We start from the raw sequence: 26,796 nt of genomic DNA, 5'->3' as shown, positions 1-26,796 counted from the left end.
TTCACGCAGGGTCTTCCTAGGTTACCCAGGCTGGCCTCCAATTTGAATAATCTTCCTTCAACCTCCCGAGTCGAGGGATTACAGAGGAGTACCCTCACGCTTGACGAGACTGAAATCTTAAATCCCACTCGCCTCCACTCCACTTCTATTTCCCTTCCAGGCGGAGGCCTACAAAACGATGACCATACTGTGAGAAATAAAGCCTAGTGGTTCATTTTCATAATATAGTGTTCAGCCTTAATTGGATCTAATTGTAGCCCTTCCCTTTTGCCCGCCCTAATTTTTTAATTAGCCTATCAAGTAGATTGTAACCCCGAACTCTTCCAATCAGAGTTAAGGGCAGCGCTTTGATAGGTTAGGGATTTAAACCAGTGGGATTGCACAACTCCTAGGGAGCCCACCACAAGGAAGGCATCTCCATGGGAACTTTATTCATTCCACAAGTCATGGTTTGTAGGAAAGAAGTTACGGACTCCTCTTGTGGGGCACGAACTCTGCACTGCCAGGGTCATTCTCTGAGTCGTCTTTGGGTCTGGGAACAGGCTGGAACTTGAGTAGGACAGGCGGGGTGAAGATGGAAGCCTTCACAGCAGGGGATGGAGTCTCATCACTGTTGAGAGAGCCACTACAGGCTGAGGTCCTGCATGGGAGACATCCAACACATGCCCATGAGGTATGACACCAGCACACAGGACTGCCAGAGGTACACGTGACAATATCCTAAGCTGCAGGATGGCTCCCAATACTACTTTGAGAATGTTGGTTGCAGCAATGTTGGTGACTTTAAAGAACCAATCTAAATGTCCAGGAGAGAACAGCTAATTGAATCATGGTATAGCCAGGCTGTGAAGTTTTCTGACACTGTTTAAAGGAATGAAGGAGATAGCCAACAAATAAAAACATCCCAATTGTTTATTAATGGAAAAAAAAGTTGAAAAGTACACACAATATGACCCTACTTGGGTTAAAAATTAACTAGTGTGTTGGAACCACCATTTGACCCAGCTATCCTACTCTCGGTTTATACCCATAGGACTTTTAAAACAGCATACTACAGTGACACAGCCACACCAATGTTTTTTTTTTTTTTTTTTTTTTTTTTTTTTTTTGAAAGAGAGATGAGAGAAAGAGAGAGAGAGAGAGAGAGAGAGAGAGAGAGAGAGAGAGAGAGAATTTTTTAATATTTATCTATCTTAGTTCTCGGCAGACACAACATCTTTGTTTGTATGTGGTGCTGAGGATCGAACCCGGGCCGCACGCATGCCAGGCGAGCGCGCTACCGCTTGAGCCACATCCCCAGCCCCACACCAATGTTTATAGCAGCACAATTCACAATAGCTAAATTGTGGAACCAACCTAGATGTCCTTCAATAGTTGAATGGATAAAGAAATTCTGGGAGATATATATATATATATATATATATATATATATATATATATATATATGAATATTACTCAGCATTAAAAGAGAATAAAATCATGGCATTTGCAGGTAAATGAATGGTGTTGGAGAATATCATGCTAAGTAAGCCAAACCCAAACCCAAATGCCAAATGTTTTCTCTGATATGTGGATGCTGATCCATAATGGGGGTGGGGGGGAAGCATGGGTGGAATGGAGGAACTTTGGATAGGGCAAAGGGGGAGGAGAAGGGAGGTGGCATGAGGGTGGGAAAGATGGTGGAATGAGATGGACATCATTACCCTAAGTACATGTATGAGAATACAAATGGTGTGACTATTTTGTGTACAACCAGAGAAATAAAAAATTGTGCTCTATATGTGTACTATGAATTGAAATACATTCTTCTGTCATGTATAACAAATTAGAAAAAATAAATTTAAAAGAATTAACTAGTGTACTTGTGTGTGTAGACACAAAATGTCTGGAATGGCACATAAAAAAAACTTCTTAGCAGTGGTATCTTATATGTATTTTCTGTGTGAACTTTTCTCCATGGAATATGTTCTGGCTTTTATTTTTTTTCCATTTTATTGATTGATTGATTGTACCAGGGATTGAACTGAGGGGTACTTAACCATTGAGCCACATCCCCAGCCCTTTTATGTGTTTTATTTAGAGACACGGTCTGCTGAGTTGCTTAGGGCCTCACTTAATTGCTGAGGCTGGCTTTGAACTCATGATCCTCCTGCCTGGTTCCCAAGCCACTGGGATTACAGGCATGTGCCATTGCACCCAGCTTTTTATACTTATTGTTTTAGGTACTAGGAATTGAATCCAGGGCCTTCCACATGCTAGGCAAGCACTCTACCACTGAGCTATACCTTTACCCCTTAAATTTTAAAAAACCAATTAAAAATAACCCATATTTTGGTGATGACACCATAGTATCATAACTCACTCAGAAAGTAAGATGTACCAAGAGCCTAGAAGACAGCCACATCAGTGCAATATTTCCACACACAAAAACAGTTGAGTAAATGATGTTCTGATGTTCTATTCATACCATGGAGTATTTTGCATTATTATTGGTGAAGCTAAAGATATTTTTAATGTTGTGGGAAGAAACTAATATGCTAATATTGTCTACAGAACTGCCTAACAGAACACTCCCGATCTCAGTTATACAGCAAACAATAACATGTGCACATACACACATGTCCATGAAAAGATGCCTTGACTAAAACAGAAATATAATGGTTGTTATTTCTGGAGTTAGGAATAGGAGGGGATCTGGTGAGTCTTTTCTGTGTGGGTTTCATATTGTCTGCAAGTAAACCTATTGCCTTTAGATTCTAAAAAAAGATAGCTTTCTTATTAATTTCCATACCCTTTCCCTTGTAATTATACTTTAGGGGGTTCATCTGAAATTCAGAAACAGCTTGGTATATAACAATGTTAACACCAGCCCTGAATACACTAGTGGAAAACTAGAAGTTAGTCTTGTATCTCCCAGTGGAATTAAATAGTGAAGGTACTACATACACTGGATGGCTATTGCCCCAATCAATGATGCTTGTGTTTAAAATAGTCCAGAAGGGGCTGGAGTTGTGGCTCAGTTATAGCACCTGCCTGGCATGTGTGAGGCCCTGGGTTCAATCCTCAGCACTGCATATAAATAAATAAAATAAAAGATCCATTTACAACTAAAAAAATAATAAAACAGTCCAGAAGCATTCAACTGCCAGGATTGTAACATTAAGTGACAGAGGCAAGATTTTTTTTAAATGAATCACATATAGATAAAACTATGCCTAGAAAAGACTAGAAAAGATGATCATAGTCCTGCTCTGTGACTTCACTCTGAAGTCCTAATGATGGTCAGTGCTTTATTTTGAAATTTTGTTTTGTAACATTGCAAAAAACCCTTCTGTCACCTAGCATCCTTCCCCCAACTTGTCTATTTCTTCCATTTAACTGTAATTCATGAATATACAGAAACATGTTTAATCATATTTATAATTTTAACAGGGGCTGGGGATGTGGCTTAGTGGTAGCACGCTTGCCTGGCATGCGTGCAGCCCAGGTTCGATTCTCAGCACCATGTACAAACAAAGATGTTGTGTCCGCCGATAACTAAAAAATAAATATCAAAAAATTCTCTCTCTCTCTCTCTCCTCTCTCTCTCTCTTTAAAAAAAAAATTAACAGCTATATAACATTCCATAGTTATATAAATACATATTCGAGCTGTTTCCATATGTCCTCTTTTTAACTGATGTTGACATAAATATTTTTAAACAAATGGCCTTTTTCTTTTCTACTTTATTTCCCTGGAAGAAGTTTCCAGGATTGAAAATACTAGGTGAAAGAGTTCAGGAATTTCTGTTTTTGATTATGTTTTGAAAAGACTTTCTTTCAAGAGAACTAAGCCTAGCCAGGTACAGGGGCACACACCTGTAATTCCAGCTACTGGCAAGTTTGAGGCCAGTATAGGCAACTTAATGAGACCCTGTCTCAAAAAAATAAAAAGGGCTGGGGGTATAGCTCAGTGGTAGAGTGCACCTGGGTTCAATCCCCAGTACTACCAAAAAAAAAATTATATTTATAAATATTGGGCTGTCTCCCCAACCCCGCTACCCATAATGGGGATTGAACCCAGAGGGGCTTAACCATTGAGCCACATCCTTTGTCCCTTTTTTTTTTTTTTTTTTTTTTAATTTGAGACAGGGTCTTGATAAGTTCCTAAGGTGGCTTTGAACTCGGGAGCCTCTTGTCTCACCCTCCCAAATTGCTGGGATTGCAGGCATGTGCCACCGCACCCAGCAACAATCCAATATTTAGAAATGGGCAAAGAATCTTAATAAACACTTCTCCAAAGATATACAAATAACCAATATTTACAGGAAAATGCCTCAACAACATTAGTCATCAGGGAGATGCAAATCAAACCCACAGTCAGAAACACTTCACCTCATACCCATTGAAATGGTTGTATTAAAAAAGACAATTAAGTTGTGTTGCATATATATAGTAGGCATCTATAGTCCCAGCTACTTAAGAGGCTGACTTGGGAGGATTGCTTGAGCCCAGGAGTTCAAGACCAGCCTGGGTAACATAGGGAGACTCCATCTTTAAGAAAGAAAGAAAGAAAAAGTAACAATAAATATTGGTCAAGAGGTGGAGAAATTGGAAACTTCATACATTGCTAGTGGGATTATAAAATGAGGCAGCCACTATGGAAAAACAGTTTAGTTGGCCCAGCAATCCCACTCCTAGGAGTATACCCCAAAAAACTGAAAACTATGCCCTCACGAAAATTTGTACACAAATGTTTGTAACATCATTGTTTCCAGCAGTCAAAAATGTTAAAAAGTCTAATTCCTATCAACTGATGAATGGCTCAATAATAACACAATGGAACATTATTCAATCATCAAAAGAAGGTATTAACATTGCTACAACAGTCACACCATGAAAACATTATACTGAGTGGAAGCACCCAGATACAAAAGGCCATTTATATGATTCCATTGATATGAAATATCCAGATAGATCTACACAGAAGTAGATTAGTACTTGCTTACAGCTGGTAGGTAGAGAACTGGGGGTGGCATCTTAGGAGTGCTGTAATTTCCCCTGCAACATGAACATGAATATTCATATACAAGTGTCTGTTGAGTCCCTGTTTTCCATTCTTTGAGATATATACATATATATAGAAGTGGAATTGCTGGGTCACATGGGAACTCTGTTTAACATTTTGAAGAACTGCTGAACTGATTTTCACAGTAGTTACACTATTTTACATTATCACCAACCACATGTGGGTTCCAATTTCTCCACATCCTCTCCTCAATACTTGCTAATGTTTGGAGTTTTTATTTTGCTTTTAAATTATAGCCATTCTAGTTTATGTAATATGTTATCTTGTGGGGTTTGTTTCATTTTGATTTAGTCTCAGGAATTGAACCCAGAGGTGCTCAACCACTGAGACACATCCTTAGACTTTTTTATTTTGAGACAGGGTCTCACTAGGTTGCTTACAGTCTTAAGTTGGTGAGGCTGGCTTTGAACTTGCAATCCTCCCGCCTCAGCCTCCCAAGTTGCTGAGATTACAGGCATGTGCCATCACACTGGCATTTTGTGGTTTTGAATTGCATTTTCCTAATAACTAATGTTACTGAATATCTTTTCCTGTCTATTGGTCATATATCTTCTTTTGTATATCTTCTTTGGAATATCTAATCAAATCTTGTGCCCATCTTCAATTGGTTTGCTTTCTTTTGCAGGGGTTGCCTTTTCATTGTTGAAATGATTTGCAAATACTACCTCCCATTGTAGATGTGTTTTATTTTGTGCAAGTTTGTGTGTTATGGGGAAATGAATGTAGAGGCACTCTACCACTGAGTTACATCCCCAGCCCTTTTTAAATTTTATTTTGAAATGGGCTCACTAAATTGCTAATATGAGCCTTGAACTTGCAATCCTCTTGTGACTTGCTGGGATTATAGGTGTGCACCATGGTGCCCAGCATGGATCATCTTTTCACATTCTCTTTCTGAGCTACATCTCCAGCCCCTTTTAACTTGAGTCAGGGTCTCATTAAGTTGTTTAGAGCCTTGCTTAGTTGCTGGGGCCAGCTTTGAACTTGTGATCCTCCTGTCTCAGCCCGAGTCATAGGGATCACAGATGTGCACCACCACACAAGCTTTTCTTTTTCTTTTCTTTTTAAGATGGAGTCTTGCTATGCTGTTCAGGTGGCCTTAAGTGATTCTCCTGCCTTACCTTTCCAAGTAGCTGGGATTACAGGCATATATTACCATTTGGTGCTAGGGATTGAACCCAAGGCCTCACCCATGCTAGGCAGGCACTCCATTCCAGTCCCTCACTCTCTTCTTTCGTAGCTAAGGAAAATGTTTTAAAATTGATGGTGATGCTTACACAACTATAAAATACAAAAACCCATTTAATTAAACAATAATTGTGGCTTGTATGCTATATGTGTTATCTGAGAAAAGGGGTTAAAAAGAGACTGGGGAACCAGGCATGGTGGGACACACCTGTAATCCCAGTGCTCAGGAGCCTGAGTTAGGAGGATTGGAGTTCAAAGATAGCCTCAGCAACTGTGAGGTACCAAGCAACTCAGTTAGATCCTGTCTCTAAAATACAAAGTAGGGCTGGGGATGTGGCTCAGTCGTCAAGTGCCCCTGAGTTCAATCCTTAGTACCCAAAATAAAAGGGACTGGGAGGTGGGCTAGGGTTGTGGCTCAGTGGTAGAGCACTTACCTAGCATGTGTGAGGCACTGGATTCAATTCTTATCATCAGATATAAATAAATGAATAAAATTAAGGTCCATCGACATCTAAAAAAATATATTAAAAAATTAAAAAGGGACCGGGCCTCAGGTGTGGTGGCACACCCCTGTAATCCCTGCTACTGGGGAGGCTAAGGTAGGAGGATCATAAGTTCAAAGCCAGCCTCAGCAAATTAGTCTTAAAATAAAAAATAAAAGGGACTGGGGATGTGGCTCAGTTCAATCCGCAAAGTTCAATCCCTGGTATCCTGCCCCCCACAAAAAAAGAATTAAGCTTATGTGGTAATATTTTCATAGCTAAAAAGAGTTTCTTTCTAAAACCTTGTTTATACAGTCATCTCTTCACTTTTTTTTTTTTAAACTGGTGATTGAACTCAGGGGTGATTTACCACTGAGCAACATCCCCAGTCCTTTTTCTATTTCTTATATTATTTTCAGATAGGGTCACCCTAAGTTGCTGAGGTTCTTGCTAAGTTACTGAGGCTGGCCTCAAACTTGCAATCCTCCTGCCTCAGTCTTCCCAGTTGCTGGGATTACAGGGGTATGCCACCATACCCAGCTACTTTGGGCTTTTTTTTCTTTTTTGTAGTTGGACACAATACCTTTATTTTATTTATTTATTTTCATGTGGTGCTGAGGATCAAACCCAGGGCCTCACATGTGTTGGCGAGCACTCTACCACTGAGCTACAACCTCAGCCCCTACTTTGGGCTTTTTTTTTTTTTTTTTTAAAGAGAGAGTGAGAGAGGGAGAGAGAGAGAGAATTTTTTTAATATTTATTCTTTAGTTATCGGCGGACACAACATCTTTGTTTTGTATGTGGTGCTGAGGACCGAACCCGGGCCTCACGCATGCCAGGCGAGCATGCTACCGCTTGAGCCACATCCTCAGCCCCTACTTTGGGCTTTTCAATAGCTATATAAACACTCACCCCAGCAATCTCTGCATTTATATCTTTCATTACAAAAGCAGCCAAAAGCACTTTTAAAGATTTACTTATTATTTGGGGTTCTCTTAGGTAAACTCTCTGTGAGAAACTATGTGATTTTCTTACATATAAATCACAGGATTTGGGATGTAGTTCTGTGATCCAGTGCTTGCCTAGCATCCATGAGTCCCTGGGTTTGACCCCCAGCAGCACCAGCACCAGCACCACCACTACAACATATCCATGGAAACTGGGTACAGTGTCACATTCTTGTAGACCCAGCTACTTAAGTGGGTAAGGTGGAAGGATTGCTTGAGCCCAGGAATTTAAGGCCAATTGGGCAACAAAGCACATTAAAAAAAAAAAAAATGGCTGGGTGCAGTGACGTACACCTGTAATCCCATTGGCTTGGGAGGCTGAAACAGGAGACAAGGCACTAAGAAACTCAATGAGACCCTGCCTCCAAATAAAATACAAAATAGGGCTGGGGATGTGGCTCAGTGGTTGAGTACCCCTGAGTTCAATCCCTAGTACCAAAAAAAAAAAAAGAAAGAAAGTCATCTGAACTCATTCATTGCTAGTAAGAATGCAAAATGGTCCATTCGCTTTGGAAGGCAGTTTGATAGTCTCTTGCAAAACTAAACAAACTCTTAGTACATGATCTAGCAAACATGCTCCTTGATATTTATTCAAGTTGAAAATTATGTTCACATAAAAACTTGCACTCAGATATTTATAGAAAATTGCCAAAAATTATATGCAACCAAAATGTCTTTAAGGAAACAAACAGGTAAATAAAATGTGATACACCCAGGCAAAGGAGAATTTTTCAGAGATAAAGCAACAATAGAAGTAATCACATGATGAAAAGACATGGAAAATGTTCAAGGCCCATTGCACACATACATACTCCAAAAGACATGGAAAACTTAAATGCATATTATCAAGCATAAGATGCCAATCAGAAAATGCTCTGTTACTGTATGACCACAACTATATAATGTTCTAGAAAAGGCAAAACTAGGGAGACAATAAAAAGATCAGTGGTTTTCAGGAGTGGGGGAGAGGAAGGAAGGAATAAGCTGAGCACAAAGGATTTTCTGGACAGTGAAACTGCTGTACATGATACCATAATGAAGGATTCATGTCATTAATATTTTGTCTAAACTCATAGAAAGCACAACAGCAAAAGTGAACTCTAATGTAAACTAGAAGGTCTGAGTATTAATGATGTGTCAATGTAGGTTCATCAAATGCAACAAATGTACCTCTCTGGTATAGTATATGGATAGTGGGGAAGACTATGCATTTGTGGAGGTAAGAACCTCTGTACTTATTGGTTAATTTTGCTGTGAGCCGAAAACAGATCTAAAAACTAAAAGCTAGTGTTTTTTTTGTTTTGTTTTGTTTTTTAAGTCACACAATGAAGCAGTCAGTCTAAATTACACTGAGGGCTGGATATGTTGGCTCCTGCCTGTAATTCCATCAACTTGGGAAGTTGAGGCAGAAGAATTCCAAGTTTAAGGCCAGTCTTAACAACTTAGCAAGGCTTAAGCAACCTAGTAAGACTCTGTCTAAAAATAAAAAAATATACAGGGCTAGGGATGTTGCTCAGTGGTTAAGTACCCTGGGTTCAATCCCAGTACCAACAACAATAATTGTAATAATAAATTGCACATGGGCTGGGGTTGTGGCTCAGTGGCAGAGTGCTTACCTCACACATGTGAGGCACTGGGTTCAATTCTTAGCACCACATAAAAATAAACAAACAATGGGCTGGGCTTATGACTCAGTGGTAGAATGCTTGCCTTGAATGTGTGAGGCAATGGGTTTAAATCTCAGCACCATATATATAAATAAAATAAAGGTCCATCAAAAATTAAAAAATATATATATATTTTTTAATATTTTTAATATTTATGTTTTAGTTTTCGGCGGACACAACATCTTTGTTTGTATGTGGTGCTGAGCATCGAACCCAGGCCACACGCATGCCAGGCGAGAGCGCTACCACTTGAGCCACATCCTCAGCCCTAAAAAATATATTTTTAAATAAATAAATAAACAGGCGCTGGGGTTGTGGCTCAGTGTTAGAGCGCTTGCCTAGCCTAGCACATGCAGGGCGCTGGGTTTGATCCTCAGTACCACATAAAAATAAAAAAATAAAGGTATTGTGTCCAACTACAATTAAAAAAACAAAAATATTAAAAAAAAATACACAAAATGTATTGTGTCCATGTATAATAAAAAAAATAATAATAGGGCTGGGGTTGTGGCTCAGTGGTAGAGTGCTTGCCTAGCATGTGTGAGGCCCTGGGTTCAATTCTCAGCACCACATACAAATAAAATAAAGGTATATTGATGACTAAAAAAAGTTTAAAATAATAATAATAATAATAAATTACACTTGGGAAATACTTAACATTGTAAGTAGAAAAAGCAGGTGATTTAAAAAACCTACATTCAGTGAACCTGTGCTTTGCAAAACACATATATGGGAGGAATAGACAAATCTATATAGGGCAGAGGGGTGGGAGGGGAAGGGAGGCGGCAAGGGGTTAGCAATGATTGTGGAATGTGATGGACATCATTATCCAAAGTACATGTATGAAGACATGAATTGGTGGGAATATACTTTATATACAAACAGAAATGAAAAATCATATGTGTCTATATGTATAATAAGAATTGTGATGCATTCCATTGTCGTGTATTTAAAAAATAAAAGCAATTTTAAAAACCACATATATAACAATCATAGGGCTGCCTCGTTTGACAGCATCATTCCTTTTCTGTTGGGCCTTCAGGTGGTTTGTTACTAACTTCTCAAAATTACAAAATCTAGGAGGGATCATGACTTTTCTGGCAGCCCTAATTACATTTAGAGTCATTCCTAGAAATGGAAATCATAAGATTTATTTGGCCAGGCACAGTGGCACGTGCGTGAAATCCCAGCTACAGGGGAGGGTGAACAGGAGGATTGCAAGTTTGAGGCCAGTCTTGGCAACTGAACAAGACCTTGTCTCAATAAAAAGGGCTGGGGATATAGTTCAGTGGTAACACTCCCCTAGGTTCAATCCCCATTAACACATACACACACACACCATATATATATATATATGATTTTTTTTGCGTAATACTACAATGTCTGTCAGAGGCGAAGGGTGGATATACTGGGGCTGGGGCACAGCTAGAATTTATCTGGCCCAGAGAGGCACAGAGACCTGCTTACCAGGGGAAGCCAGGGCAGTGAAGCTTATGCGCACTGTTTCCAGCCAAGTATGAGAAATGGAAGCCTCCGGGATTGAGAACCAAGGGGGTCAGATCAACCATGTGACTGAAAAACAGGGCAGAGATGGGATTTCAGGCCTGGACCCCTCCCCAGCCTCAACGTGCAGCTCTGTGACACAGGCTTGAGAGTCTCATACAGAGTCTAGACTCCTCTGGGAAATGAGGACAATAATCACTGAAGACCATGGTGAGAATTAAGTGGAACAAAAAACAAACAAACAAAAAACAACCAAGTTTGGTTCCCCAAATGCCTCCCACAAATGCTCCTTTTTCATTTCCCTAAGCCCAAAGTAAATTCCCTCCACCTCTTTGGGTTTGAGGACAAGCCATTCCAGTTTAATTTCACTTCAGACCTTGAAATGTTCAATTTCTCCATCTGCAGAAAACAAAGGAAATCTCAGGACAACTGTAGGGATCTCAGCATGCAGAAAAACAATCCTTATCAAAGAACTAGAACTATGTGGCTTTCATTCATTCAGCAGATATATCAATACCCACCTTGACTTGGCAATTTAGGGATACAAGGAAGAGTATGGGGAGGGACTGACTGAGGAGGTCCTAATTCACCTTAGGGGATTTAAAGGGCTGCCTGGAGGAGGAAGGACCTGAAGTGAGATACACAGGATAAACTGGAGCCTGGAATTCAGGCAACATGGGGACAACACTCAAGTGAAGAGGTAGTATGAGGTTAAAGATGTGGGAGAGGCCTATGGTTTTCCACCTGTCCTTTGGGAACCCCAGGATCCTGCGAAGGGCAGCTGGGGTTGCCTTGCTCACCTGAGGTCAAGAAGGTGGAGCTCTGTGCCTTTGACCTCCACCAGGACCCCTCAACCAGAGCAGCCCCCTTTTATCTGCTTCATCCACTACTGTTCTACCCAAGACCTTGACTGCAAAGAGGGTTCTGCAGATATCTGAGAGCCATGACTATGGGCCTGGGAGAGCAGTAGATTGTTCTGAGCAGGGGGACAGAGACTGCCCCTCCCAGGACAGCCTGGAGTGGTGGACACTCCCACTGACCGACTTGCTGGGCAGCGGAGAGAAAGGGCCAAAGACCCTGGGCATAGTATATACAGGGGGTGATGGGGCCAGTACAGAGGCCATGGTGGTAGCAGGTGGTGGCAGCGGGGTTGGTGGCAGGCATGGGGAGGTTGACCGGTCCCGTAAGAGGATGGGTTCTGGTTTCTTCAGTTTGGGCTTCCTTTTCCTCTTCTTGGCATCTGTGACAAAAGGTGCCAATGAGTACCTACCCCAAGGCCAGACCAGGGTAGAGTAGAGGCCAAAAACAATGGTGCAGGGTCTTCACACCATTCCCCCAGCAAGGAAGAGAAGGTACCAGGGACAATACCTAGGGCCACCATGACAGGCAATAATATGCACCATCTGACTAACCCCACACTCTCATGGAGAAAGAGTACATGGTCTTTATCTTATAGGTGAAATCAGAGCCTATGTTTGATAAAGCACAGGCAGGATCCACAACTGGGTTGTCTGACTTCAAGGGCAGAATTTCATGAGAAGTAATGAAGTATCTCAGTCAGAGAGGTGGGCTTGGCCTGTACAGGTGAGCCTGCCATCCACCCCCCAAGCATTGTGGAAAGCTGTCTGCCAACACCTGTGGGAATATCTAGACCCCATTTTGAGCCTATACCAACACCCAGTCCCTGGGTCTGGGATGTAAAAGAAGAGTGCTTCCTTCACGTGGAAACCTACATTGAGGAGGTCTTAGAGATGGGCTCAGGGAAGGCATCTTTGAGGGACAGGATCCTGGGCCAGCCTCCTTTCCTCTCTTTTAGGTTTTCCTACTGCATTCAACTAATCTGGCTACTTCTACTGTTTAAAGTTGGAGATGACCAAGAAAGTAGGTGTTTACAAGAGGCTCATATACCCCATCATATAGCCCATTACAGGTCTATGCCTGTAATCCCAGCATTTTGGGAAGCTGGGACAGCAGGATTACAGATTGAAGACCAGTCTTAGCAATTTAACAAGACTCGTCTCAAAATTAAAAATAAATAAATGAAAAGGGCTAGGGATGTAGATCAGTGGTACAATGCCACTGGATTCAGTCCTAGGAACACACACACACACACACACACACACACACACATCTACAGGGAAAAAAAAAAAGCTCATTTGCTGTCATAATAACTACCACCCAGCAATGGCCTAGAGGCTAAGAGCCTATGCTCCAGACCAATTAGAGTCAAGTACAAATTCAGGCTCAGCTACTACCTACATGACCTTGCACATATCATACATGTCAGCTAAGTTCCTTAAGTCTCTATTTCCTCTTCTATAAAACAAAGAAAAAGGACATTGAAGTTACTTGGGGAGGGGGCTATACGTGTTATTGGTCTATCAAATGAATCAATGATATGGAAGACTCACATGTAGCACCACACAGAAGTGGAAATCCCCAAGTGAGCCTTGTCTCCTGATGTGATGCTGAAGGAAGTTGCCTCACCCTAGGGTAGCAGATCTCCAAATACACCAAGTAACTCAACTTGAATCTAGTCAAGGCTTTAGCCTATTCAAGGAATAAAGGCAGGCTGAGCACAGTGGCACATGTCTATAATCCCAGTCACTCAGGAGGCTGAGAGAGGAGAATCACAAGTTGGACTAGCCTCAGCAACTTAGTGAGACCCTGTCTCAAAATAAAAAGTAAAAAGGGGCTGGGGATGTAGCTCAGAGATAAAGCACCCCTGAGTTAGATCTCCAGTATCAAAAAGAAAGAACAGAAAACAAGGTGAGTCACCAGAGGATGTCACAGTTCAAATCAATGACATGGAGGAAAGAAAAGTAGAACCACCTCCCCTTAAAGGGGATTTCAACTAAACTGGTCATGGATCCTCATTTGCCTAAGGCAAGCCCAGTTTATCCCTGCCATCCTTGCGTGATCACAAATGTACCAATATGGACTCAAATTGTATAGTCATCCAGTGAAAAAGGAAGGTAAGGGCTGGGGTTGTGGCTCAGCGGTAGAGCCCTGGCTTAGCACATGCAGGGCGCTGGGTTCAATCCTTAGCACCACATAAAAATAAAATATTGTGTCCAACTACAACTAAAAAAATCAAATCAAATAAAAATTTTTAAAAAAGAAGATAAAAGACTTAATGCCTGATCACTTCTTGCTATTTTAGCTAAGATCAAGTGTAGAGGCCTAATGCCTGAAAATAATGTGTGGACCTCAATGGATCCTGACATGACAGACTGAGTCACCAGGAAGATATGACTATGTTTCAGCAAATATTGTGGGACTGTTGTGAGTTATGTCAGAAAATATCTTTTAAAAAAAAACTAATATGCATGGACTGGTAATATAGCTCCGGGGTAGAACACTTGCCTAGCATGCATGTTCAATCCCCAATACTGCAAACAATTAAAAAAAAAAAAAAGTAATATAATAAAATAAAAAATAAAGATGCATACAGCTGAAGGGTACAGATCATTGATAGGTGCTTAGCATGAGCAAGACCAGGGGTTCAATCTCTAACATAAATAAATTTAAAAATTAAATAAATAAAATTGAAATGCATTCTACAGTATTCAAGAGGTACAATGACAATAACTGAGATTTCATTTAAAATATTCCAGGAAAAGGCAAGGGGTGCAGGACTGGAGATATAGCTCAGTTGGCAGAGTGCTTGTCTTGCATGCAGAAGGCCCTCGGTTCAATTCCCAGCACCATTTAAAAAAAAAAAAAAAAAAAAAAAAAGCAACGGGTGCAGAAAGTAAAAGCATCATGTCAAGATGGGGACAGCAGGTGAGGCTAGTGACAGATACTAAGATGTTTACTGATGTCTCTAGTTTCATGTATATTTACTTTCTTTTTCCTTTTGGGGGTGGGGGCAGGGAATACTGGTGATTGAACCCAGAGACTCTTTCCACTGAGCTACATCTCCAGCCCTTTATATTATTTTGAGATAGGATCTCATTAAGTTACTCAGGTTGGTCCTGACTTTATGATCCTCCTGCCTCAGCCTCCCAAGTCACTGGGATTACAAGGAGCCCCACTATGCCTGGCTATATTTACTTTCATAAGAGTAACCACTTCCATGGGGCTGGGGATGTGGCTCAAGTGGTAGCGCGCTCGCCTGGCATGCATGCTGCCCGGGTTCAATTCTCAGCACCACGTACAAACAAAGATGTTGTGTCCGCCATTAACTAAAAAATAAATATTAAAAAAAAAAAATTCTCTCTCTCTCTCTTCTCTCTCTCTTTAAAATAAATAAATAAATAAATAAATAAATAAATAAATTAAAAAAAAAAAAAAAAAAAGAGTAACCACTTCCAGACACAGGCTCAGAGAAAAGTGGGTCCTGTATCAGATTTGATGGGTCAGACACTGCCGGCTACCCTTCACTCAACACTCCAAAAACACACTTCAGAGGCTCTTAGACTAAGAAATGTGAGGTAACTCGTTCAGGATCACAGCCAGGAAGAAGCAGAGCTGGTGAGTTGCCTAACTAGCTAATCTAACTAGAAGCAGTGTTTCCCTCCCTGAATGGGGCCTGTACCACCCGCCTGCTCTCTTCCTGCTCTGGATAAAACCTGGTCCAAAAAGGCAAATACAACAAGAGTGGGGATGGGCACCTCAAGTGGACCTGAGCTGGTCACCCAAGTCTCCAGCATTGCTGAGGATGTAATGGACATATGGAGATGTCTTGGGCTCAGATTCCCAGAGCTCAGCCTAACAGAGATTGGGCCTCACCCTGGGAGTACAGGTGCACTCGATGGATGCTCCTTTTCAACTGCTCCAGGCGCTGGTGCATCTCTAGGGTGCCCATGCTGTTACACTGGTTCAGTTCTCCCTGGACAGCACAGATGAACTTCGCCTACAACAGCGGGATAGGCAGGGGAGGAGGATACCAAAGAGTCATCTGCCCATTCCTCTCTAAAAGCTGGGTAGTCTTGATTTCTGGAAGACCCTAATAGCAACCCCAACTAAGCCCAACAGTGCCCTCCCAAACCCGTGGTACCCTACAAAGTCCCACCCTCCTCGGAGCTCCACCCTAAGGAGGAACAGGCCAGGGTGGTCACCTCTCCCACCCTCCTGGTCCCCACCTCCTGCGGCCCGCACCCAGATAAAGGAAAGGAGCCCACGCTGCTCGCATTCGGTTTGCTTGCCCTTGCGCACGACCCTCTCCGCCAGGGCTGGATTGCGGTCAAGAGTGCGGAAGAGGCGGCGCAGAGAGCGTTCTGTGTAGGTCGCTGCCTGTCTCTCAAAGTCTTCCTCCGAAATGAGCTGGCAAAAGGTCACACTCTGAGGAAATTCACTGTCAAACTCATCCAGGACCTCCATCCTAAACCGGCTGCTGGTGGTGGAGCCGAACTGCCTGGGGACTTAGCGGTTGTTGGGGCCAGGGCAGCCGGATACCCAAACCGCCCGCCCGGAGGCGAGGTGAGAGGACCCCTCCCTAGAACCAGGGCTGAGATCACCAAAGGCAGAGGGGTCCCCTTACGGCCGCACCCACTCTCCCCTCCAGCTGCGGTGCAAGTTCCCTGTTCCCTCTCTGACAGCCGCAGCCCCCTCCCCTGACCCACCCCCAATAAATCAGCCGGGAGGCAAGGGGAGGGGCCAAATCCCCTGTGACTGTCACACGTGACAATGCCCAACCCTCTGGGCATGCGCTGTCACATCTTTCAAGTGGCCAAGTAGCTGCCTGGTTAATAGTCCCATTCTGGGAGCTATCAGTCCTTTGATCTCCACTTGGTCCCTGCCCACCCAGAGGGCATGGGCATCTCCCTAAATCTTGCCACTTCTTTAAGGCCCCAAACCCCTCTCCCAGCTTCCAGTCCCTTCTCTATCCCTGTACTTCTTCACTTGGACAAGTACCCTGCCTGCTTCGCCTTCACAAAGGCAATGTCCATAGGATTTCACTCTGCCCTTGACTCCTCCAGCTTTGGATTTTTCAACCTATTCCTTTCCTGCCCTACTCTCCAGCATCACACACACACCTCCGGATCTTACCCTCTTCAGGATCACTTCTTTGCTCTATCGTTCTAGTTGCCTGCATTCTGGCCCCTTCTCAGTGTCTTTCCTCCTGACCCTCTGATGTATTTCCGAAGACCCTTTCTTCATCTTACAGTCTTGAACAGTTCTTGATGCTGTTCAAGAACCCATAATTGACTTAACCCAAAACTTTGTCTCAGGCTCAACCTCCCTTGAATTCCAAACCCATATCCAAATGTCTGCTAGGGTCAATTCTTGGGCATCTCACATGGAATACATTCCATGATTGGCAAATAACTTCTTCCCCCTGAAACCTGCCTTTCTCCTCCCTCCCTTATCTGGGCAGTAGTTGACCTCACCATCCATTCCAACCACGAAAGAGAGGTAGTGCCCTCCGGAAAACCCTTCCATCATCCCTGAGATTCAATGGAGTATATCTGAGAATTCAAAACAGATTTGTCTCCTAACAGCCAAACCACCAGCCCTCTAATTCCAGCTCTCTCCAGTATAGGAGGTAGTAGGCATTTCCTCCAGCTTGTAGGTCAGGGAGCAAGATGGAGACAATCAAGGAAGAACAGGGTCTATTTTGTGCATTTTGCCTAGTGGTTCAGGCAGAAACTCAGTCGGATATACCTAAATTCGAGTCTCTTTCCTGCTTCCTGCCCCCATGTGACTTACAAAATGAACCTTTATTTTTAAATATATGCCTATTGTCAAACAGCACAAGCACCCTTTGAAGTTTAAAAAGACCTTTGATTACTCCTAGCACATTATGCTAATAACCATGCTTCACACTTTGTTTTCGCTTGTTTGTTCATTTCTGGTGCTAGAGATAAAAACCAGAGCCTTGTGCATGCAAGGCACTATCACTGAGCTACATCCTTTTCCCTATTAGTGTTTAAAAAACATACTGGGCCCCTCCTCTGTGCCAGATATGACCAAGAAAGATTTCACAAATGAAAACAACATATGGTCTCTGACTTCATGGGCTCCCAGGCCCCTATTAGGGACTTCAGCCACTGGGGAAAAATTGTAATCCAAGCTAGAAGAATATTCCAGGGAAGGTTTTCCCAAGGAGATAATGCTAGCCCTGAGTTCAAAAACCTTCCTCCAGCAAGAGCAGGAGATAGCTGCTTCAGCAGTAGGTATAGAATCTGCACATGAATGAGGGGTGGCCACTTCCCGCAATGGCCCCTGGAAGCTAGAAGGGAGAATGGGCCTGAGTCAGGTGACTGCGAGATCAAGAAACCCCAAGGGGTCAGGACTAGGAGTCAGAGGAGCATTTGTCATTTCTCCTCATTCCTACCATGGATGCCAGGGCTTTTACCACCCAGGGCAGGATTAAAGGCAGTGTTCTAGTATTCTCTGCTGGGAGAAGGTTACTCCCAAAAGTCCATCTGGAGACCTGAGCCTCCTTTCTAGGAGACAAGCTTGTATTAAAGGGCACATTGTGTCAGGTAGAGGTGGCCCTACAAGCACACCTAGAATAAGGCTCCTTGGAAGTTTAACTTCAGGTCCCCTATTCCAGCTGGGAAGGCAGACATGCCAGACACCTCACAGCCCCTTCTGCAGGATCAGGGAATATTTCCCTATAAAAGAACAAGCTGGCACTGTTGATGGGCTTCAGCAGCACGTTTCTTTATCCCAAGTCCACCCATCTAAGATTGTCCCACTCCTGCTGATGCTCTGGTGTGAAGGCTTTCTCCTAGAAGGCCTGTCTCACCCTCATTCCCAAACCCCCCCAAAAGAACATTTCTTTCTGAGCCTCATCCTCTTCAAACATTCAGGGAAGGCTAGGTCCCTTTTACCCCAACATGTCCATGGTTGATCTGGGTCTAAACCAGGCATGCAAAGGATTTCTATTTCTCCACAAGCTCCTGGAGTCCCAAACTTACCTGGGGAGGCAAAGTGGAAAGATCTTCAACCAAGAGCCTTTCTGAATCTGAAGGCTCTTTGCACTTGTCCAGCATGATCAGGATGGACAGCTTGAGGGATGATCCCAAGGACCCACCCACCAGATCATCTCTTTGATGGATGGTTCAGTCCAATTCTGCACCCATGCTTAATTAGTCCAAACACTTACCCTTTGGGTACCTTAGCTTTCTCAATTGAGAAGTTGAGTAAGGCAGCAAACACTCTTCTCCCCAAGTGCTATGAGCAGTGGGCAGACCTGACCGATGCCCTTTCATCATTGCACTGCTTCCCAGTGGCCCATAGTAGTGCAACAGGGAAAGAGTGTCGGGTAGGCCTGGCTTTCTTAGTGGGGGTAATGGGTGAGATCTGAAACCTGAAATGCAGGCCCATTTGGGTGGGGCCCTCTGCCTGGGGGAAGTGTGCCCTCTGACCCTAGAGGCCCAGGCCTGCCTAGACTCTCAAGTTTCCATGGAGAAGGGAGCAAACTGGGCAGGGGGGAGGGGAGGGCCTGCAGGACTAAGGAATCTGTCTGGAGGAAAAGGAAAGAAGAGGTTGTGGGTGAGGGGCATTCCCAGGTCTGGTCCCAAATGCTTTGACAATATCATTGCACTGCTTCTCAGAGCACAGTAGTGCAACCTCGTCAGAGCACCTGCAACCAGCAGGAGGGTCCCATAGTCCTCAATACATGCAGGGTGGGAATTTCAGCCACAGATGGGTGGATGAGGCCAGAACCCTTGTCTAGGACAAGGGGAGAAGAGGATCTCATCAGTGTTGCCTCTCTTGAGGTCTTCAGAACCCCGGGGAACCCCAGCCTTCCCCAGCATGTTTCAGGTTGTGGAGGAGACAACCCAGCCCTGGAACAAGAGCTTATGGGACAAACCTCGGAGGGGGCACACACACAAAGGAGAGGGGCCCGCGCTCAGCCGCAATCCAAGCCTACTAGCCCTTGGAGCAGGGTGAGTACAGTCCGATGACCCTGCACCCTGCCTTGGCCTGCGACTCCAAGAAGGGCGACCCCATTCCGGGACGATGCGCCCTTGCAGCTCTGGACCTCATTCTGGGCCTCTTGCCCCCAGCATGGGTTCCATATTCTGTCCTAACAGATTCTTATGCCCTGAGGGTCAGAACGGAGCAGAAGAATGGGGGGCTTCCCGCCCTTTTGGAGTTCCCTGACCAGAGAGGGCGCCAGGGTCCTGATAGGGCCCCTCCACAAGTCAGGCCAGACAGAGCCGTTCCCCGTCACCCCACCCCCCACCCCCAGACCCATCTACTCACGCGGACAGATACCCCGTCCTCTCAGGGGGAAGGCAAGACGCAGATTAGTGGAAGAGGGTCCTAGCCGTCGTTCTCCTCCGTAGTCCCCACCCCAACGACCCCGCACCTCGTGGCGCCCTCTCTCTCGCCGGCTCCATCTTTAACCCGCTGACAGTCGGAGGGGCCGGACCCCGGCCCCTTAGCATAGCACCGCGTTCATTGGCTGGCGCCGGCGCAGGGCTTTGCCTCCCGCACACCTATTGGCTGCTATCAGAGCGATTTCAAAATAGCCTCCGGGCTCGGATTGGTCTGGCGCCGCCAAAGTCTTGGGCTCCTTGGTATTAACAAGGAGTTCTACAAACACTTTTTCCCCATTCATAACTTATCAAAAGGAACTTTGCCCGCCTTTTCTCAGCTCCAATCTCTGCAAGTTTTCTAGCGGTACCAGCTAGAGCGTTTTGAAGCACGGTGGGAGGCGCCCGCCGCGCGGCTGAGCCCAGCCGGGAGGAAATTGCGGCCACTGGGGAAGTGTCTGAACCTTTTCCCAAGTCTTCCGGTTAAGTGGAATCGTAGGCTGTTTCACATTGTGTGCTGAGATAGCTCTCTGTACCTCTTGGGTGGTATAAATCATTCGGCCGTGCTGGGGTTTCAAGAGGTTGCGCTTTCTGCATCACCGGAATGAGGCTTGCCTAAAACCTCCGCGGTAGAGGTGGACCGATCTTGAGGCTCATGAAGCCGTGCAGATCTTAGAGGTATGAGGAAGATTTCTGGGATTGCAATCCATTTTGTGGCCAGGCAGATGAGCGGGTAAGGGTATATATCGCCCAGCCTTAGCACAACTCCACTGTGTGTTGCGAGTGGGGGGAGTGTGTTTACGTGATCCTGCATCTGTGCCCTCTCCTGTTTTATTCTCATTCCAATGGCTGACAGCAAACTTTTTTTGAGGCAGAATTGGGTTTGAATCTTTATGAATCTCGCTTCTCTTCGTAAAATTGAGACAATAATTGAACCTGCTTCATAGAATTGTTGCCAGGAACAACCTGGCACTTAGTAGGTATCCAAAGTTATTTCTGCTGCTACTTCTTTTTTTTGTCTTGTCCTTCATTTTGCCTGGAGCCATCTTATCTGTTCCCACAGCTTCAACTTTGGTTGCCCAGGGATTCTTACCTTCTGTGCACTATTGGATTCTAACATTCCTCATCTCAGTGTGTTTGTGTTTGTGTATGTATGTACATTGACCACTTTGTTTTTTCCAGGGTATAGTCCACACTATTAAGTGTTCCATCCACATTCCCTTGCCTTCACCTCTACAGAAAGAATATTCATTACCAGCACCTGTGGCTCTATATATGGACTTTATTCTGGCTGCCAGAGCCCCTTACCCAATGTACAGGCCAAGTGGGAAGTGCTGCAGGTTATTACCCCCAGCATTGGCTGAAGGCTGCCCCCATTGGCAGCCTTCAGCTAATGAGGAAAGATACTTCGGTGGGTGAAGACCCCAGCTTCCATGGTTGGGTAATTTTGATTATATTCTCAATGGGACTGAGTTCCAGTTGCACACAGGGATAACTTGCTTCATAGTGCATCGTACATTGACTGTTTTCCCTTCCCCTCTCCCAGCCCCACTCCTTTGACCCAGAGTTTTCTGGCTCACCTCCATTTACCTTTACTTCCATTCAGTCCTCTCAGGTCTGGAGAGTGACGGGAGAGGATTATAGACTTATATATAACATTCAAGAAGTTTGGCAGTGAAGGGGCCAGGAAGTGTCTCATGGAGAAGAAACAGAGTAATCGATCTAGGGCAAACACATGACCCCCCTCCCCTTGGATTCAATTGATTAAAGCTTTTCTCCCATTCCATCCTTTGAATGTGTGGTCCTGATTGAGCTATACCCTTTTTTAAACTTTTTGAGATAGGGTATAAGTAGCCCAGGCTGGCCTCAAACTTGAGACCCTTCTCATCCTCCTACCTCAGCCTCCAGAGTAGCTAGGATTATAGGCATGCATCACCATGCCTAACCCCATCCTTTAATAAAGTCAACTGACTGGGGCTGGGGTTGTGGCTCAGCGGTACAGCACTCGCTTGACACGTGTGAGGCCCTGGGTTCGATCCTCAGCACCACATAAAAATAAATAAAATAAAGGTATTGTGTCCAACTACAACTAAAAAATAAACATTTAAAAAAAAAAGTCAACTGACTTCACAAATACACTTTATCCCCACACTATTCCAAATCCCAAGTAGTTGCCACCCCAGCCTCTCCTTGGGTTTTTGTTTGTTGTAGGTTTTTGTTCTTGTTGTTTTCTCTCCTTCAGGGAAGCAGTACCCTCTATCAACAGCAGCTCCCTGAAGCTCCTACTATCCTATGCAGCAACAACCTGGCTGTTACCAAGTCCTGGAAACCTGTCATCCCAACCATCACCTTTAGAGGTCATTCACAGGACAGCAGGACTAATGATTTTACTTTGTCTTCTCCTGCTTTAAATTGTAATATTCTAAATTTTGCCCAAATTATACCTCCTCTTCCAGGAAACCTCCTCAGATCTCTGCAAAAAAAATTTTTTTTTGGCCACCTTCCCTTAAGACATCTTTTGAAACTCTGTTCTGGTTTTTTTTTTTTTTTTTTTAAGATGTTGAAGGACCTTTATTCATTTCTTTTCAAGCAGTACTGAGAATCGAACCCAAGGTCTCACACATACTAGGCAAGTGATCTACCACTGAGCCACAACTCCAGCCCCTGATGAAAACTTGGAAAGTGGGGCTGGGGATGTGGCTCAAGCGGTAACGCGCTCGCCTGGCATGCGTGCGACCCGGGTTCGATCCTCAGCACCACATACCAACAAAGATGTTGTTGTGTCTGCCGAGAACTAAAAATAAAAATAAATAAATAAATATTTTAAAAAAAGAAAAAAAGAAAACTTGGAAAGTAATGGTGGGGAATTGAGATGCCACATGCTGGGCAGGCTGCATGCCTGTAATCCCAGCAATTTAGGAGATTGTGGCAGGAGGATCACAAGTTTGAAGCTAGCCTGGGCAACTTAGTGAGTCTCAGATTAAAAAAAAAAAAATTTAAAGGGCTAGTGATGTAACTCAGTGGTAGAGCACCCTTGGGTTCAATACCCAGTATCAAAACAGAGGGGAAAAAAAAAGAAAGAAAGAAGGAAGGAAGGAGTCTGTGATGCTACTTTCCAGCAGGTAGGCAGAGTCTTCACCTGGCTATTAGTCAAAAACAGGTGTAAAGACTGCCACAATGCAAGGAGAGTGGGGTCCTCACTTGCAAGGGATGATGGGCCTGAAGAGCTTGAGTCCCATCCCAGCTGGCACTCATTCTGCCATGGAGCCTAGACAACAGGAAAGTTCTTTAAACTTAGGGGCTGGAGAACTGAGTAACTTGCTATCAGACCATCTAAAGTAGATAGGGAGAGCTAATTGCTCAGGGAAGAACATCAAAAAGTTTTAGCAGCAAATTGTGGTAGTAATTGAGGCTGAGGCAGGAGGATCACAAGTTCAACCATAGCTTCAGCAACTGAGAGAGACCCTGTTTCAAAAAAAAAAAAAAAATCTAAAAAGGGATAGGGATGTTGATCAGTGGCTAAGTGCCCTGGGTTCAGTTTGGACATATTCAACAGCCAGGCTGGGCTGGTGGAAGAGATGGTGAACTGGGTCAGGGATGGCTGGCACTTCCTGATATCACCCCCACACTCACAACAAACACAATGACAGACCAACATTCTTTAATCACAAAGGCACTTGAGGACCCCTACAAACCCAAAGTCTCCACTGAGAGCGGCTGTGCAATTGCCCCACCCTTCTACCCTCCATTCACCCATCCATGACTCAGAGTTCATCATGACCTGCAGAGGGCTCCACACCAGGCTTGATGAAGATGCCTTCCATGGCCTTCCATGTATTATGTGTGTTCGCACTGGGCATGCCATGCACCTCATGTTGCCCACGGATGGGACTCCCGTACTGCTCACCAGTGACTGACAGGAACACAGAGGTACCCACGTGCTGGAAACGCACAGCAGCCTCCCGCTCCCAGTGCTGCCCAGAGCAGCGCACTGTCCACAGGTCCAGGTCATCACCCTCACCGTCTTCCCCAAAGGCACTCACCTCCTATGGGTGTAGAGTGTGGGGATAATGGTCAACACACAGGATACAAAGTTCCTTGGTACTGCTTGCCTGGCAGCAACATTTGCACCCAGTTCACTGGTCCTTTGATTCTTACTCTGAACCTTCCTGAGCCTCAGTTTCCACAGTTACAAAGTGGGACAGCAGGATATCCTCCCAGAACTTCCTCCCCTACACATACATACCCTGTTACTCTGTTTAGTGACCACTGGAGTCCATGGAGCTAAGGCTTCCTCCACGTTCTCCCAGTCCTAACCCCTCTGAAATCCAGTCCCTCAGGCTAACAATCAAGGTCCAACTTTTTCTTCCACAAACTCCCCTAAACCATCCTCAATTCCATCCCAACACCTCAAAGTTATGATCTCCATGCCTTAGCATAAGCTCTTCCACAGGCCTGGGAAGCCCCCTCTTTTTCCCTCTGGGGAATGGAAGACTCCTACAGTCTCTCCAAACCCAGCCCTGAGTTTCCTATTCCCCACAGCAAAGGCTGTGTGGATGCCCCCCACCCCAGGGTTCCACTTGCCCCTAAAAGAAGACATGCATCTCTCGTTGTCTCTGCTAGGCTGGGAGATCCTGGGGTAAGACCCTGGTAATCACTTCTGTGTCCTCAGAAGGGACACTCAGTAAACATTTCTTAATTGAAATTCCCAATTCGTATAAGCTGAGGTTCAAAGCTGGAACCCAAGGCTCTGTCCCCAGCCCTTCACACACATGCCAGGGTGTCAGGGAGGGGGATTACCTGGTTATTGGATAGCGGCGACAAGAAGTGGTGAGTGTGCAAGTTTTTGCCAGTGAGCACGTGGGTGAGCCGCACAGCCTGGCCACAGCGTACCGGGATCCCACGCGGGCACCCGCCCTCCGAGCCGCCACGGATCCTCCAGTAGCTATTGGCGTCGTCCGATGCCTCCACACCGGTCACGGATTGTTGGCCGCTGCCTGAGGAGTGACATCCCATCCAATCCCAGGGTGCTTATCAATCGCAGAACTATCGACCCTTGGCACCATAATTTGCCCCATGACTCCAACTCTGGGACCCCAACGGCTCACCCCTAACTCCCAGCTCTGGCTCCTGCCTGATCCTCCAAGTCCTTTGACCGGCAGTTTCCTGTTGATTTCCCCGCCCCCCAAATCCAAACGACCCTCTCAAAGTCCCAGTCCTAGACTCTCGAGGGCCCCCAACGCCTCTAGACCCCCAGCCAGCTCGTTCCCTGATGGCCCATTGACCCCTAAGACCAACTCGTCCCCAAACCCTTAACTCGGAGCCTCTGCCTCCTGGCGCTTCCCAAGTCGTTGGTCCCACGCACCGGATCCGTATTTGATGTCGTGTGAGTGCAGTCGCACCCTGTGGTGCGTGTTGAGCAGCTTCAGCACCGACCCGCAGGTCACTAGTCCCTCGCTGGTCTTGGAAGTGCCACCGTCCGGCACCAAGAGCGCCAGCAGCAGCCCCAGAAGCGCCGGTCCGGCAGCCCTCAAGCGGCCCGCGCTCCACATCTCGCCCTAGCCGGGCTCCAGCCGCTCGGGACAACAAGCCGCTTCCGTTCCCGCCTCAGGCCAATCCGGCTCTGACAGCGCCCGCTCGCGCCAGCCAATCGTCATCCCGCGCGTCGCTCCGCCCGTACTGCCATTGGGTAGGCTTAAAAGAGACCCAACCCTAGATTTCCAGAGATGTCGCTGGGAGGGAGCCGGACGAGGAGGGCTTTGATTGGTCCACGCTTCCGAGGGCTCACCAGTGAACGTCAAGGGACGGGCGGCTGCGGCCAAGTGGTAAAAGTGCACAGGGTTGCACTGGTGAGTGCGCTCGCGGAGTCCTGCGGTCGCTGAGCCCCAGAACACCATTCTGAGGGTCCTAAGACCCTACCGATATATGTATAGAAAGCACCTTGCTCTTGGGCCTCTGGGACCTCAATTATGTGTCTCTCCCCTCGGACTTTGCATCTGCAGCTGCAGGATCTTAAAGTTGCTGGGTCACTAGATTTTTGTGGTCATAAAGTGAAGAGATCCCTGAACCCGGGAATTAATTCCCCAGCCATTCGGTTATGGCCCCCTCTCGGACTCTGAGTCACCTCAGTCCCCGAATCTTGGGTCTTCTGAATTTCCCATTCAACCATTTGATTCCTTACATGACAGAACTCGGAGTTACTGCGTCACACAGCAGCACAGGACAGCAGGGAGCTGTGGAGTTGAGGATAATGGCAAAATTTCAATAGAAAGTCCCAAATCTAAGGAAACCACAACACAGGGAGAAAGGAATTTGGGAAGCAAGCCTGGGTGACTATGTGTCCCAGGTCTTCTTGACATGAAGTGAAAATGTTCTTTTGGGTTTCAGTTATGCTGCCTTTTCAGAGGATTTTCAGTTCCGTCTTCAAGGGAGGAAAACGTATGCCACTGTTTACTTATTCATCCATGGAACTTTCTTACATTGATTTTGATTCCAAACCCTAAGCTGAGGGTCATAGAGGAACTGGCTCTGGGCTACATTACCCAAGAAGCTGACTGAGCCATGCACTTGGGGCACTAGCAAAGCAGAAATTAAAGTTCATATTTAATAGTTAATGAGTTCATCCAGAATTTTGAATTCAGAAAAAAAAAAAAAAAAAACAGAA

At 45.1% G+C, this 26,796-nt stretch overlaps 2 protein-coding genes across 2 annotated transcripts; both read right to left on the bottom strand.

The window, feature by feature from the left end:
• Window positions 1-465: 465 nt before the first annotated feature.
• Window positions 466-16,239, bottom strand: LOC143398939 (uncharacterized). The gene is made up of 6 exons (XM_076855647.1): window positions 16,018-16,239; window positions 15,649-15,772; window positions 11,955-12,154; window positions 11,243-11,313; window positions 10,879-10,983; window positions 466-640 (listed from the first exon to the last, which is right to left on the bottom strand). Exons 1-6 carry the CDS (start codon window positions 16,237-16,239, stop codon window positions 466-468), a joined length of 897 nt encoding a protein of 298 aa, XP_076711762.1.
• A 7,537-nt stretch (window positions 16,240-23,776) lies between these two features.
• Window positions 23,777-25,730, bottom strand: Sdf2l1 (stromal cell derived factor 2 like 1). Its single transcript, XM_076867185.1, has 3 exons — window positions 25,498-25,730; window positions 24,933-25,129; window positions 23,777-24,178 (listed from the first exon to the last, which is right to left on the bottom strand). The coding sequence occupies exons 1-3, from the start codon at window positions 25,682-25,684 to the stop codon at window positions 23,897-23,899; spliced, it is 666 nt and encodes a 221-aa protein (XP_076723300.1). The 5' UTR covers window positions 25,685-25,730; the 3' UTR covers window positions 23,777-23,896.
• Between the last annotated feature and the right edge of the window lie 1,066 nt (window positions 25,731-26,796).

This window comes from Callospermophilus lateralis, chromosome 1, assembly GCF_048772815.1.
Source record: "Callospermophilus lateralis isolate mCalLat2 chromosome 1, mCalLat2.hap1, whole genome shotgun sequence".
NCBI lineage: Eukaryota > Metazoa > Chordata > Mammalia > Rodentia > Sciuridae > Callospermophilus > Callospermophilus lateralis.
Note: the sequence above shows the minus strand (reverse complement) of the source record. Positions and strands in the feature narration are given on the sequence as shown.

Bases quoted from the DNA above. Each gene is read 5' to 3' on its own strand.
- Sdf2l1 (XM_076867185.1), bottom strand. From the start codon at position 25,684: ATGTGGAGCGCGGGCCGCTTGAGGGCTGCCGGACCGGCGCTTCTGGGG. The intron at 25,130-25,497 runs GTGCGTGGGACC...GTCACTCCTCAG, and splicing joins CGACATCAAATACGGATCCG to GCAGCGGCCAACAATCCGTG. The intron at 24,179-24,932 runs GTAATCCCCCTC...CTACACCCATAG, and splicing joins CGCCGCTATCCAATAACCAG to GAGGTGAGTGCCTTTGGGGA.
- LOC143398939 (XM_076855647.1), bottom strand. From the start codon at position 16,239: ATGGAGGTCCTGGATGAGTTTGACAGTGAATTTCCTCAGAGTGTGACC. The intron at 12,155-15,648 runs GTGAGGCCCAAT...CTTTTGTCACAG, and splicing joins AGTGCACCTGTACTCCCAGG to ATGCCAAGAAGAGGAAAAGG. The intron at 11,314-11,954 runs GTCAGTGGGAGT...TGTTTTCTGCAG, and splicing joins CTCCGCTGCCCAGCAAGTCG to ATGGAGAAATTGAACATTTC.